This window comes from Manis javanica, chromosome 4 (assembly GCF_040802235.1).
Source record: "Manis javanica isolate MJ-LG chromosome 4, MJ_LKY, whole genome shotgun sequence".
Classification (NCBI taxonomy): Eukaryota; Metazoa; Chordata; class Mammalia; order Pholidota; family Manidae; genus Manis; species Manis javanica.
In genome coordinates, this window is record NC_133159.1 from 64,852,288 (window position 1) to 64,866,877 (window position 14,590).

The window sequence follows — 14,590 nt, forward strand, 5'->3', positions numbered from 1 at the left end:
GTAATAGAAAGTTCATAATGTCTGTTTGTCTTTTTGTAATGTTAATGGTTTTCAATGCATATTACTAGATTGGCTAATAAAGAGATTGCAAAATGGTGACATCATTCTGTATTTCCTCCTTAATTTATTAGCTAGAATATTTCTATAAAGAGAAACTTTCTGTCATTAACTATTTGGTTATCCTGATGAAGTTTGTGTGAAAAGGCAGAATAATTGCTTCTTCCTATTTTTTGACCACAAGATGGTTACTAATACTCTTCCAAGCTGATCAAGGAGGGTTTTTAAAAAATCTTTCTGACTCATGTATGTAACCATATTTGTTTTAAACCATTACACTTATTATCCTTTATACTTAAGTAATCTCATTCTTGGCCAGTGAGAATTTACTCAAGTTGGCTCCTTAATGCTTTAGACACAGCTGGTGATAGCTTCCTTGTTGTATGGTGTGAGATGTTTACAGGCTTATCTCATAATTTTGTACCCCATACCTGAAATCAGCTACTTCTTTAAGGAACCCTTTTGGTATAAAATGATATTTAGAGACAGCAAACTGATCATGGGTAAGTTCAGTTTAAATTGAATAGTGTGTGAGGGAAAACAATTCAGTCATAAAACTGTTCTAAAAGTTAATTGGTTTGAATTAATCTGACTTAGCAGCTGTGTTGATACAGCCTTATTTTCTGAAAGTTTTATTTTTAAGTAGTTAACAGATTTGCAGGAAGTTACAAAATAGTTACAAAATGGCGTAGAGAGGCTCAATAATTTGTTTTTATTGTGGTATTCCAGGGTACCAGGTTGTTAATCGTTTACTTATTGAGGGACATTTTGATTATTTCCAGTTTGGGTTTTTATGAATAAGGGTGCTATGAACATTGTGTATTACTGGTTTTTGTGTGGACATAAGTTTTAATTTTTCTGAGATAAATGCTCAGGAATCTGATTGCTAGGTCATATGGTAAGTGAATGTTTAGTTTTTAAAGACATTGCCAAATTATTTTCCAGAGTGGCTGTCCCATTTTAAGTTACCAGTAGCAATATATGAGAAATCCAGCCTCCATATCTCACCAGCATTTGATACTGTCACTTAAAAAAATATTTTTCAGCTATTCTGTGTCACTGTAGTCTTAATTTACATTTCACTACTGGCTGATGATATTGAACATCTTTTTGTGTGTATTTGCCATCTGTATATCATCTATGAAATGAAATGTCTCTTCATGTCCTCTGCTTATTCACTAATTGAATTGTTTGGTTTTTTACTGTTGAATTTCATGAGTTCTTTATGTATTCTAGATACAAGTCCTTTGTCAGATAGGTGGTTTGCAAATATTTCTTCCCGGTCTGTAGCATATTTTTTCATCCTCTTAACCAAATCTTTCAGAGTTTTATCTAATTTTTAAAAAAATTTTACTTATATCATGAGTGGTAAAAATTGTACAGAAAATTCCCATATACCCTTCATCCAGTTTTCCTTAATGTACACATCTGTCATAACTCTAGTACAATTGCCAAAACTAAGAAATTAATATCGGCACAATGTTCTTAATTGCGCTATAGACTTTAATTATTTAGATTTCATTGTTTTTCCGTATGTCCTCTCCATCTCCATCCCCACTGCTACTCCCTTAGTCCAGGCCAACATTCTCTCTCACGCAGATTTGGCAGTAGCCTCCTAATGGCCTCAACACAATCCTTTCATCTCCTCCAGTCCTTCGTCTCATTGCAGCTAGAGTGGTCATTTCAAAGTGCACGCTGGGTTTTGTGACTCTCCTGCTTGAAATTGTTAAATGGCCTCCTGTTGCCTTTCCTGTAAGGTTCAGAGTCATCAGTCTTGTTCCAAAGCCCTGCACGATCTGGTGTCAGTCTCCTCTTTGCCCCTCTCTTCCTCACCATTCCTGTCATCCCTTCATTGGCTTACTCTTAGTGATCCTTAGGTCTCAGATTAAATGTCTTGTACATAGGGAACCATTCTCTTCTTCTTCTTAAACTTTTGCCTACTTATTTTAGCACTTAATAGTGAATCTTGTGTCCAGCAGTTATTACTGTAGTGTTTATTGGTGATTGTCTATGTCCCTCATTCCTTCTACACTTACTTGGAATTGTTCTCTAACAAAGAGCTGCCCTTTCTCCCCCTTTTATTTACTTATAATTATTTATTTATATTTGTTTAAATCTTTATTTTATCCTTTGGGTTTTAATCCAGTGTTATCGTTATTTATTTTGTCGCTCACACTGTTTCATATTTGGTTGTTAGAAGCTCTTACAGCTCAGCTCCTGTGTCTTTTTGGCATGCCCAGCATGCCCTCTTCTTTTTTCTTTCTCTTCAGGTTCATCTTATTTTTTATCTGCCCCAGTCCTGAAATCACCCACTTCTCGAGAGAGCCTGGGCTCTCTTTAGTCTCTAGCATTTAGAAACTAAGGTCTGTATGCAACGTATGCATGTTGCCACTGAAATGTCACTGTTTCTAGGCTCTTTGGAGACAGTTCTAGGAAATATGTGAATGCATGGTAATCTGTATGGTCACACACAACTATACTGAATTTGTCTTTCAGTGTATATATTAAAGAGAAAAAAAGAAAACATGAGTTCATATTAATACTTGCAACTCCAATCTAGTTTCATTCTTTCATTTTTGCTTTGCTCATTTGTAACTTTTTCTCCAGCAGACACCCCTCTCTCATCCACAAGACATTATCTACAGCATACTTATTACAGTACCTAGTATATACACAATAAAGTAGTTCCAGAGATGCTACCTCAATATTCCTTTGAAAAATAAATTTACCAACTAGATTACTGTGTTTGTGTATAATTCTTTCTGTCTTCAGCCTCATAGCATTCAGTCAAAACATGGTTACTTAGGTCAACTCCATTATTTCCTTTTCCTTTTCAGTGTACTTAGGTCCTTCATTTGTAACTGTTGATTTGTTTATCACAGTCTATAGTCCATTTTAGGTTTCTCCCACATCCTGGTTGATTTTTTAAAATCTGCATATAATACAGATTGTTCTTTGTTGGGCACAGTTCTGTGTTTTGACAAATATACAGAGTTAGGTCTCCATCACCACAGTACCAAACAGAATGGCTCCATCACCCCCAAACTTCCCTTCTTCTGCACCTTTGTGGTCACCTCAGCCCCTAGTCCCTGTCTACCATTGATCTGTTTCTGTTCCTATAATTTTTCTTTTCCAGAATGTCCTATAAATGGAATTATACAGTATAGAATCTTTTGGAATTAACTTCCTTCACTTAGCATGATGCGTATGAGTCATTCACATTGCTGTGTATCTGAATAGTTTTTATTTGTCCCTTTGTTGCCAAGTAGTATTCCATTGTATGGATAGAATTTTTTGTTTATCCATTTACCTGTTGAAGGACATCCAGGTGGTTTCTGGTATTAGGTAATTATGAGGTTTATGTAGGTTTCTCCCATGTTTTCTTCTAGAAGTTTCTTCATTTAGCTCCTTTTCCCTTTGACAAAAATAAATTGACTATGTCTGTGCAGGTTTATTTCTGAAAACTGTTCTGTTGCACTGATCTGTATGTCTGTTCTTTCACCAGTACCACACTGTCTTAATTTTGTAGCTGAAGAGATAAGCTTGAAGTTGGCTAGTGTGAATTTTCCAACTTTGTTCTTCTTTTTCAAAGTTATCTTGGCTATTCTAGTTCCTTTGCCTTTCCTTGATATTTTTTTTGGTATCATTACTCTGCAATTACATGAGGAACATTATGTTTACTAGACTCCCCCCATCACCAAGTTCCCCCCACATTCCCCATTGCAGTCATTGTCCATCAGCGTAGTAAGATGTTGTAGAATCACTACTTGTCTTCTCTGTGTTGCAGAACCCTCCCCGTACCCCACCACCCACATTATACATGCTAATCATAATGCCCCTTCGCCCCACCCTATCCCTCCCTTCCCACCAGTCCTCCCCAGTCCCTTCCCTTTGGTAACTGTTAGTTCATTCTTGGGTTCTGTGAGTCCTCTGGTGTTTTGCTCCTTCTGTTTTTCCTTTGTTCTTATACTCCATAGATGAGTGAAATCATTTGATACTTGTCTTTCTCCACCTGGCTTATTTCACTGAGCGTAATACTCTCTAGTTCCATCCATGTTGTTTGTTGCAAATCGTAGGATTTGTTTTCTTCTTATGGCTGAATAATACTCCATTGTGTATATGTACCACATCTTCTTTATCCATTCATCTACTGATGGACACTTCGGTTGCTTCCATTTCTTGGCTCTTTCCTTTATATTTTTAAGAATAAGCTACCTATATCTACACAAAATTTGCTGTAGTTTTGGTTAAGATTATATTGTTTCTGTAGATCAAATTGAGGAGAAAGAGCATTTGACAATTCACGAACATGCTTTATCTTGACTTTTTTATCTTTGTTCATTTCTTTCATCTGTTTTGTTGTTAGCACAGATTTTGTTGGATTTAAGTAATTTTTTTCTTTTTCTTTTTCTTGGTACTTTTATAAGTAGTATTGCTTTTTAAATTTCAAAATCCAGTTGCTTATTGCTATCACTGAATTTGTAGTCTATTAACTTTCTAGTTCTAGAGGGTTTTTTTTTTGTAAATTCTTTAGGATTTTCTATGAAGACAGTCATGTTATCTGCAAATAGAGACAGCTTTACTTTTTCCTTTCCAATATGTATTCCTTTTTTTTTTTTTTTTGCCTTTTTGCACTGACTAGTACTTTTAATAGGATGTTGATGAAATGATATCCTTGCTTTATTCCTGATCTTACAGGAAAGCATTTAGTTTTTCACCATTAAGTGTGGTGTTAGCTATAGGTTTTTTAATAGATGTCTTTCTTCATATTGAGAAATTTCTCCTTTGTGTTAGATTTTAGAGTTGTTCTAATGAATTACTACAAATTAGGTGGCTTAAATCAACAGAAACTTACTCTTTTACAGTTATGGAGGCTGCAGTGAGAGTGCAGTAGAGCCACACTTCTTCTGAAGATCCTAAGGAGGAATCTTCCCTTGCCTTCTCCAGCTTCTGGTAGCTCTAGGCATTTCTTGTGTGTGACAACATAACTAATCTCTGCCTCCCTCTTCTCCTTTGTGTGTCTGTGTGTTCTTTTTTGTCTTATATGGACACTCTTGCTGGATTTAGGTCCACCCTATTCTAGTGTGAGGTCATCTTGATTCTTACCTTAATTACATTGGCAAAGACCTTACTTCTAGATAAGGTCACATTCTGATGTTTAAGATGGATGTGAATTGGGTGGGGGTGTAGGGGTACTATTTAACCCACTACATCTTCTATTCCTGATTTGTTGAGAATTTCTAAGAAATTAAATGGGTGTTGAATCTTTTAAAATGCTCTTTTTGAATCTATTGAGATGATATTATGGATTTTCTTCTTTGGTTTGTTATTATAGTAAATTACAGTGATTGTTTTTTTAAAAAATGTTGAACCAGATTTGCATTCCTATGATTCATACCACTTGGTCATATATATTACTCTTTTTATATATATTGCTGGATTCAATGAATAAATATTTTGTGAAGGATATTTTGCAACTATCAATGAGGGTTATGAGGGTTATTAGTGTGTGTGTGTGTGTGTGTATGTACTTTTGGTTATGTCTTTATCTGGTTTTGATATTAATGGTATGCTGGCTTCATAAAATGATTGGGAAGTATTTCCACATTGTATGGAACTGATATTCTTCCTTCCTTAAAAATTTGGTAGAAGTTGGCCTATAGTTTTCCTTGTTTGAAGAGTTTAACTACATTGATATGTATTTTCTTTAGTAGGTATGTAACTATGCTATCTATTTCTTCCTGAGTGAATTTTGATAGTGTGCCTTGCAAGGAATTGGTGCATTGTGTGTAAATTACTGAATTTATCTACATAAAATGTTCATAAAATCCTTTTTATGTCTGAGGTCTGTAGTGATGACCCCTCTTTCATTTCTGATTTTGGTGATATGTGTCTTCTCTCTTTTTTTAATCAGACTAGCTAGTGATTTGTAAGTTTTGTTGGTTTTTTTTCTTTAAAAAGCAGCTCTTGGTTTTATTGATTTGTTTTTCTATTTCATTGATTTCTGTTTGGTTTTTATTCCTTTTGTCTGCTTGCTTTGGATTAGATTTGCTCTTTTTCTGGTTTCTTAAATGAAAGCTCATGTTATAGATTTGATACCTTTCTTCTTTTCTTAATATAAGCACTTAATGGTATATAACTTTCCCTCTAAAGTTAAAGCTGCATTCCACAGTTTAAAACTTTCCTTCCTTTGTGGGGATACTGAAGGGTACTGATGCACTTCATGCGCTGATGTTTCTCTCCCCTAGTTCTCCACCACTGATGTTTAGGGAGACTTTCTTAGGACTCGTGCAATCTTTCCTATGTGTGCTTGGTGGGAGTCATGAAGATTACACCTGCAAAAAATTTCCATTACACCTAAATTTACAGCACCCTCCCCTCAGCCCTGGGGTGTGAGCACTTTACCCGCTCTCACCAGTGCAGCACTCAACCTCCACTAGTTTAGAACCATGTTAGGCGAACTCTTCTTGCTGATATCCTGCTGTTTTATTCCTGTATCTCTTATTTATCCCTGAAAATACCCACTTCTCCTTAGTTTTGGGGCCAACTGATTTCCCTCCAACCTGTGTTCTGAAAGGATAAAGAAAAATTGAAAACTTGACAGTTGGCTAGCTTTTTTGTTGTTGTGACATTGGAAATGACGCTCTTTCCAGCTCTCTACATCCTAAGACTCTGGAGTGCTTCTGCATTTTAGGTGATTAAGTGTGTCTCTCCCCCAAGACAAAGCTAATAACCTCTTGCTCTGATGTTAGTATATATTCATATAAATGTATGTATCACACTATACTGTAATTATTTGTGAATATATTTGCTTCTTCTGTTAGTACACTGCTTGAAGGAAGAAGCAGAATCTGTATCTTCTGTATACCCAGTGCTTCCTAGTCAACAAAAGACATTTGATACATGTTTACTGAATAGAATTACAAGAATAAATTTCATAGCACAGAGGAGGTGGTACATTGTAAGATGCTGAATAAATATTTGTTGAATAATTAATGAGTAGAAGGGCTTATTCAAATGGTAATTGAGTTAATTTATGTTTGCCAAATTTCCAGATAGTTTAAAAAAATATGGTTTGTTTTTGGAAGTCTGATTCAATCATCCTGTAATTTAAAATTATGTTACGATTCAGACAATATTTCGTTGTGTAAATATTAGTTGTTTAACAAGTATTAATTGGGGTTGGATTATTTTGTGCTCCTGTTGACTTTTTGGTTTACCTGAATACTACAGAACAGTATGTAGTAAATTATTACCTTTTTGTTTTTAAAATTTTTATTGGGCTAACTGTCACTGAGAGTGAAGTAATATTCTGTTGGTAGTACTTAGAAGTAGGTTAGTTTAAGAGTAAGTTTTGCTCTTATTTCTTTATTGTAAGTTAACAAACTAAAGTTTTCTTCAGTCTAACTGTGTCTTTTCCAGATAAAATTTTCACCAGTAGCAAAAAAGTTGTTTGTGGTCACTGCTGTGAGTGCTGTATCTGTAATTTTCCTGGCCCATCACTTTAAAAGGAGACGTGGAAAGAAGAAAGGAAAAATATTACCATGGGAACCAGAGCATCTCATACTTGAATACACTAAAAGAACTGCATCAGACAAAGGTATATGGAGATAGTGGAATTAAGTCTACAAATGAAATTTTATATGTCAATCATAACTGTGTTAGTGTTTTATTATCTAAAATTTCTTCCTTAATATTCAACTCACAAGTAGTACAGATTCATCATATTTAGGAAGATGAGAGAGTACAGACCAAAAAGAAACAGAAAACAGCAAACAGAAAAAATCAGAGTCACTTGAGATTCTGCTACCCAGAAGTACCTACTGATAACACTTTGGCATATATTTACCCATTTATATTTGCATTTAAATATCATATGACACTTAAAGTTTCATATACAAGTAAGTGATTTATCTATTTTAAGTAAAATTATGATCATATTTTTTATAGCCCTTAAAAATACTTAACAGTATATAAGAATGTTTTTCTAAATCTATAAAAATATCTCTGCTATCATTTTTAATATGTACTTAGTGTTAAATTTGTACAAATATGACCTCATTTATTTAACCAGTTCCTTGGTGTTCCCTTTAGGATGTTTTTCTTGGATTGTGCGTACTTGTATGATTATTTCCTTAGTATATAAAGTTCTAAAAGTAGAATTGCTGGCCTTTAAATGATCAATTGTTTTTTGTTAGGGATATGGTACATACTGTCAGATTGCATCAATAATAGTAATTTTTTGAGAATGCTGGATTTTCTTTTAAATTTTTAAAATAAAAACTTATTATTTAGCACATCATATGTTTTTATGATTAATTTGTATAGCAGATAATTAATGAATAACTAAAGAACATTATAATAATAATACTGGCGCTTACTTAACTGAGACCTTATTAGATCTCAGGTGAGTGCTAAAGCTGTATATTCACTGTATATTTAACCTTTATAGCCATTGTATGATTAGGTTATACTCCTATGTTATTGTTCAATTTTGTACATAAAGAAAAATTGAGATATGGAAAACTTAAGAGACTTTCCCAAGGGGCCAGAATTTGAATTAGAGTGTCTTAACTGCTACATTACATGGTATCTGCCCTAGATGAATGTATTTATGGTTAGAGGAGACAGAAATATTAAAAACTACTTGTAATGTAATATGTATATGGTTTAGATCTAATTCAGGAAAGAAAGTGCTTATATTTTGCTAAACTTGTAATTTGAAGGTTCATAGTTATTTTTATACTGATTCATATACTTATTTTTATACTGATATAAAATATCCCAGTATTTTTATGCTAATTACAGTACTTTCAATTATTTCCCTTGTTAATTAGATGAATACTTATTCTTCATTTAATAAGGTTTTAGCAGTGTTAAAAACATATATAGACATAGATTTTAATAATGGTGTACATTTAATAATTTAAATAATTGAGTGAAATTTGTTCTTAATTAGAAACTTTCTGAATGAATATACTATAAACTTTGAAATTTACCTGAAATTTATCAGTGGAATTGCTATTAAAATTAACATGTATTTATTTGTTAGGTTCAAGTTGTTCCAGTAGTAGACAGAATTTGACACTGTCTTTAAGTTCTGCCAAAGACAAAGGATCTCAGTCTTGTAACTATGCTAATGGAGGACTTTTCAGTAAATACTCAGGTTCTGCACAGAGTTTAGCCTCTGTAAGTAAAGAAAATAGTTACTATTTCTCTTACAGGTTTGCTTATGTATCTATTGTTATATATTGGATAAATGTCATACAATTATAGATAGCTCTTTGTATGGAAAGAACTTTACATCATCTGGTTGAACTTGTTTTCTTCAGGAAAGTAAAATTTTCCTTTTGCTAAATACTCAGCTAGTTTGGTTCCAGGTTTCTTTGAGTATGTGATGTGATTCCATGGGGTCCTGTGAGAATGGTTTTGATTGATTGTGCTTTAAAACCAGATGTTCTGCAAAAAGCTGGACAATGCAGCCAGACTTTGTACTAGGTTACAAAAATCACTTGATGAGCCTGCTTAGGTAAAAGTGTTTGGTTTGCTGAAGCCAAGTATGGAGTTTTTCACCTTGTTCTCTGAAGCATTGATATAGTATTGATTGACAAGTGAGGAATGAGTTAGTATTTGTTTAAATGTAATATAGTTTAAAACTTGTTTTAGAAAACAGGTAGGATATCCACTTCCTTACTAAATAAAAGCAGAAAATGTTCAGTGATAAATATGTTCCTAATCCTCTTAATTCCCCTCCTTAGAGACAAACAGGATTGATAGTGTCTTACGTATATATTTTCAGGGAATGTATGCCTGTACCATCATGTATGTTCATTTTTTAAAATAGTTTATAAAATACATATTACATTTTGTACCTTGCTTCTATGTTTCATTGGAAGCTGCCCCATTCTTAAATGCATAAAAATATATAAATTTTTAAAGGCTGTTCTATGGTAGGTGAAGGCAAATTCTGGCACACTAAGACCTCCATCCCTTAAGATCCAATCACCACCGACCAGATGGTTACCTACCCCTTAAGATCCAATCACCAACGCAGAATGCACCCCAACCCCTACTCCTTAAAAACACGCTTCCTCACCCACGAGCTGCTGCTCCCTCTCTCTGGAGGCAGCCATTTTCTCTTTCAGATAATAAAATCTCTTGCATGGGCCCGTGTCTCCTGAGTCGTTCTGGGGTAAGGAGGGTTGCCGTGAGATACCCTTTCAGTAGGAACTGTAGATCTTTAGTCTTACAGTAGGAACTGCAGGTATGCCTGCAGACCTTCAGTTCCTCTGTGAAACTGAGCCAGGTAATGAAGTGTATGCCCATTCTGTAAGCTGGACTTCCTCCATGTCAGAGAAGTGCCTCTGTTTTCAATTTTTTCAACTAAAAACTGAAGCTGTTCTTCTTGACTAAAGTAGAGAAAAGGAGTTTCATGATAATAGTGTGAGTAGCAAGTTTCTAGAATCACTTTACTAAATTTGCCCAGCTGACCTATTCATTGCCTTGCTAGGGCTATGAACCTAGATTTCTGCCTACAAGACTTGGTAACTGGGTATGAGAGGTGTGGGAAGAGAAGATAAAAATGGCATCTTGTTCTATAATTTGAGAAATTACGGGGATGGAAATACCGTTCATGAACTTGGGAGGAAGAAGAGTTTTTCATGTGGGAAGATACAGAAGTCTTATTTTGATATAATCAGATTGAGATGCCAACTGAAGAGGGAAGTAGAATCACCAAATGCTCAGATGCAAGTGTAGGCTTAGATTTCTCAAAAGAGAACAGAACTGGAGTTAGAGATTTGAGAATCATCTGTATAGAAGTGACTGAAATGGTGGTGCAGTGGACCCTGCTAGAGAACGGAAGATGATAGAGGCTTTTCAATTTTAGTTATTATTTAGCAAAGAATCAGCATTTGAATAAATTCTAAAAGGAAAATAAGCCAGTTACTTCAAAGTAGGTATGGGTAAAATTTGTAAATAAATACTTAATAGGACAGTAATTATAAAAGTAACTGCTTGGTTTTTTATGGAAATAGCTGATTTATGTTCAAAATATTGTTCTACATAATGTATTTTTGAGTAAACAAAGGCTCAAAATATTTAGGGCCTTTAGACTCCTAAATTCAATTGACTATAATTAGATTTATTTCTAAAGGGTAGAAATTACCTGGGTTGTTTTACCAAGAATAGGATTTATGTAAATAATTTGTAAATATAAAAGGTTACAAAAGAGGTTTTGAATTAACTTCTGTTAATCTTGATTTTAGGTCCAGAGTGTCAATTCTTGTCATAGCTGTGCTTGTGGCAATTCTAATTCCTGGGACAAAGCAGATGAAGATGATATTAAACTTGTTAATATTCCTGTGACCACTCCTGAGAATTTATACTTGATGGGTAGGAATAATATAATAAACTTATTAAGATATTTTACTCATATTTAATGTGAAACTAAAGAATGATGAATTGTTTTAAGGAAAGCAACTATAATTTTTTTATTAAGGTATCATTGATATACACTCTTATGAAGGTTTCACATGAAAAACATTGTGGTTACTATGCTTACCCATATTATCAATTCTCCACCATACCCCATTGAAGTCACTGTCTGTCAGTATAGTAAGATGCCAAAGAGTCACTACTTGTCTTCTCTGTGCTACACTGTCTTGCCTGTGACCCCCTACACACCATGTGTACTAATCATATCCCTGAATCCCCTTCACCCTCCCAACCCCCCCTCCCCTCCCCCTCCCCTATGGTAACCGCTAGTCCCTTCTTGGAGTCTGTGAGTTTGCTGCTGTTTTGTTCCTTCAGTTTTGGAAAGCAATTATAATTTTAAAATATTTTTTAATCTGTTGAATTTAGTCTGCATACATAACCTCTCATATGGAGGTTTATGGAGCCTTAGCAGGGAGAATCTTCCTTGCCTCTTCCAGCTTCTGATGGCTTCTGGTTTATGGCCACATGACTCTATAATCTCTGTTTTCCTCTTCATAACTACTTCTCTGTGCATATTCAAAACTCTCTGCTTCTCTCTTACAAGGATAGTTTGTGATTGGATTTAGGGCCCACCAGATAATCTAGGATAATCTCTCTAGGACAGATTTATTGATTTAATCACATCTGCAAAGACCCTTTTTCCTTGTAAGGTGACATTTACAGGTTCCAGAGACTAGGATCTGATACTCTTTGGATGGCTATTATTTGGTCTATTATACTCACCTAACCTAACCTGTTGACGCTTATCTAATGAATCTGTCAGAATCCACTTTATATAATGTTTTATTTAGGTATCATTTGTATTCTTATGTCAAGAAAAGATTTTGAATAGAAAGATGGCCTGTGTTTCACATCTCAGTATTCCTCTTGGCTTGACCATGAGCATGTCTAGAATGACTCACCGGTGCCCAGGAAAAGAAGCAGAGAACTTAAGGCTTTTTCAGATGTTTTTCCCTGTTTTTCTCTACTCTGTTTCATGCTATATTCATTTTAATGCAAATGAATACTAATTAAAAAGCAAAACCAAAAAAATTTGATGTAGCCCTGGCCGGTGAGCAGTGAAGAGGATGAAACTTGGCAGAAGGACTGTGAGCCTCCGAATGTATTCTCACACTCCAGAATAGGTAAGACAGGAGCATCTCCAGTGTTATCACAATAGGTATTCCTGCCTATGGGGAAAGACGTAAGAGTAGTTCTTTTGCCACCTTTTCCAAAGGTCTTCAGAGTATTAAGCTCATTGTGCTTCTAGATTATGTCTTGTAAGACTTCACTCACAGTTTCTGTTGGAATATTGAGAGTTAGAATTGGAAGAAAAATAAAACAAATCTAGAGAACCTGCAGGATATTTTAGAATCATAGAAATACACTAGAGAGTGACTGGAGTGAGAGAAGAATGAAGGAATTAGAATTGTATAGCTTGGAGAAAGGAGAGTAGATAGTGATATAATTATCTTTTAAGAGCATAAATTTTCCAAAAGAAATATCTAGGCAGCAGTTCTTTACTATAGACAATTAAACAAGAAGGAAAAGCCTGAATTGGATGTAAAGAACATTTGTTTAGGGTTGTAGGTTCTTCAGATAACTGAAGAAATTATTTTAGAGGAGAGGTATTCTTTACTGTTTTACTCTGTCTTAAAAACATCTTGAGAATGGCTTGCCCAAATTCCTTAGTAGCTTGTAAAGATCTTTTTTCTATGTCTAGAAAGATTAAAGTTTTGAAACATTTTGGCTTTGTTTGAAGGTGTAATTATTTTGGCAAGTTTCTTTTTTAAAATTTGGAGATAAAGAGGCACATACTCACCTATTTTTCTACAAAAGCTTCCTGTCAGCAGGGATATGAAATCCCTTCTTTGCTGTAACCCTTTATGGGTCCCCCTATAGGCTTGTAGATTTTTAACTCTGCTTCAGGAATTTACCCATCCAAATGAGCAAGTTGGTATCATGTGGTTTAGCACACCTTTTAGTGGGGAAAAAGATGGAAAAGACTTTATTCTAGACTTCTGTGCTATTATCTTTCCTCTCGGCCTTATTCTCTCCTTCTAAGAACCTCTTATAAACTCATAGCTTCTTATCAATTAGTTTCTTCTGTTTACCTATCTTTTTTAAATTTAGGGGGTTGTTTTGAAAAATAGTTCTGTGACTATAGAAAATAGCCATTATTGTTTGATTCTTGATAAATTCATTATATTATTCTAGAAGAATTCCAAGCATTATATTTGAGTTATATTTTAAAAAATATGAAAACAGGCGGAGCCAGGATGGCGGCATGAGTAGAGCAGTGGAAATCTCCTCCCCAAAACACATAGATCTATGAAAATATAACAAAGAAAACTCTTCCTAAAATAGAGATCAGAGGACACAGGACAACATCCAGACCACATCTACACCTGCAAGAACCCAGCGCCTTGCGAAGGGGGAGAGGAAGGCCACAAACCAACAAGAAGGGAAGCTCTTCCAGCTGTCACTCGTACCAGCTCTGCAAACTATCTCTATCACCAAGAAAAGGCAAAATTACAGGCAGACAAAGATCACAGAGACAACACCTGAGAAGGAGACAGACCTAACCAGTCCTTCTGAAAAAGAATTCAAAATAAAAATCATGAACATGCTGACAGAGATGCAGAGAAAAATGCAAGAGCAATGGGATGAAGTCCGGAGGGAGATCACAGATGTCAGGAAGGAGATCACAGAAGTGAAACAATCCCTGGAAGGATTTATAAGCAGAATGGATAAGATGCAAGAGGCCATTGAAGGAATATAAGCCAGAGAACAGGAACGTATAGAAGCTGACATAGAGAGAGATAAAAGGATCTCCAGAATGAAACAACACTAAGAGAACTATGTGACCAATCCAAAAGGAAAAATATTCGTATTATAGGGGTACCAGAAGAAGAAAGAGGAAAAGGGATAGAAAGTCTCTTTGAAGAAATAACTGCTGAAAACTTCCCCAAACTGGGGGAGGTAATAATCAAACAGACCACAGAAATACACAGAACCCCCAACAGAAAGGATCCAAGGAGGACAACACCAAGACACA

General features: G+C 34.9%; 1 protein-coding gene across 4 annotated transcripts in view; it reads left to right on the forward strand.

Moving 5' to 3' along the window:
• The window catches only part of MIGA1 (mitoguardin 1), a 122,834-nt gene that overhangs the window by 15,367 nt on the left and 92,877 nt on the right, over positions 1-14,590 (forward strand). For all 4 annotated transcript variants that reach the window (XR_012130216.1, XM_073234164.1, XM_073234166.1 and 1 more), the window contains 3 exons: positions 7,480-7,657; positions 9,110-9,246; positions 11,325-11,451. Coding sequence is in view for 3 of the 4 variants with exons in the window: in XM_073234164.1 (XP_073090265.1) it covers positions 7,480-7,657; positions 9,110-9,246; positions 11,325-11,451 (442 nt within the window). In the remaining variant the exon portion in view is untranslated. The remainder of the gene's footprint in view (positions 1-7,479; positions 7,658-9,109; positions 9,247-11,324; positions 11,452-14,590) is intronic.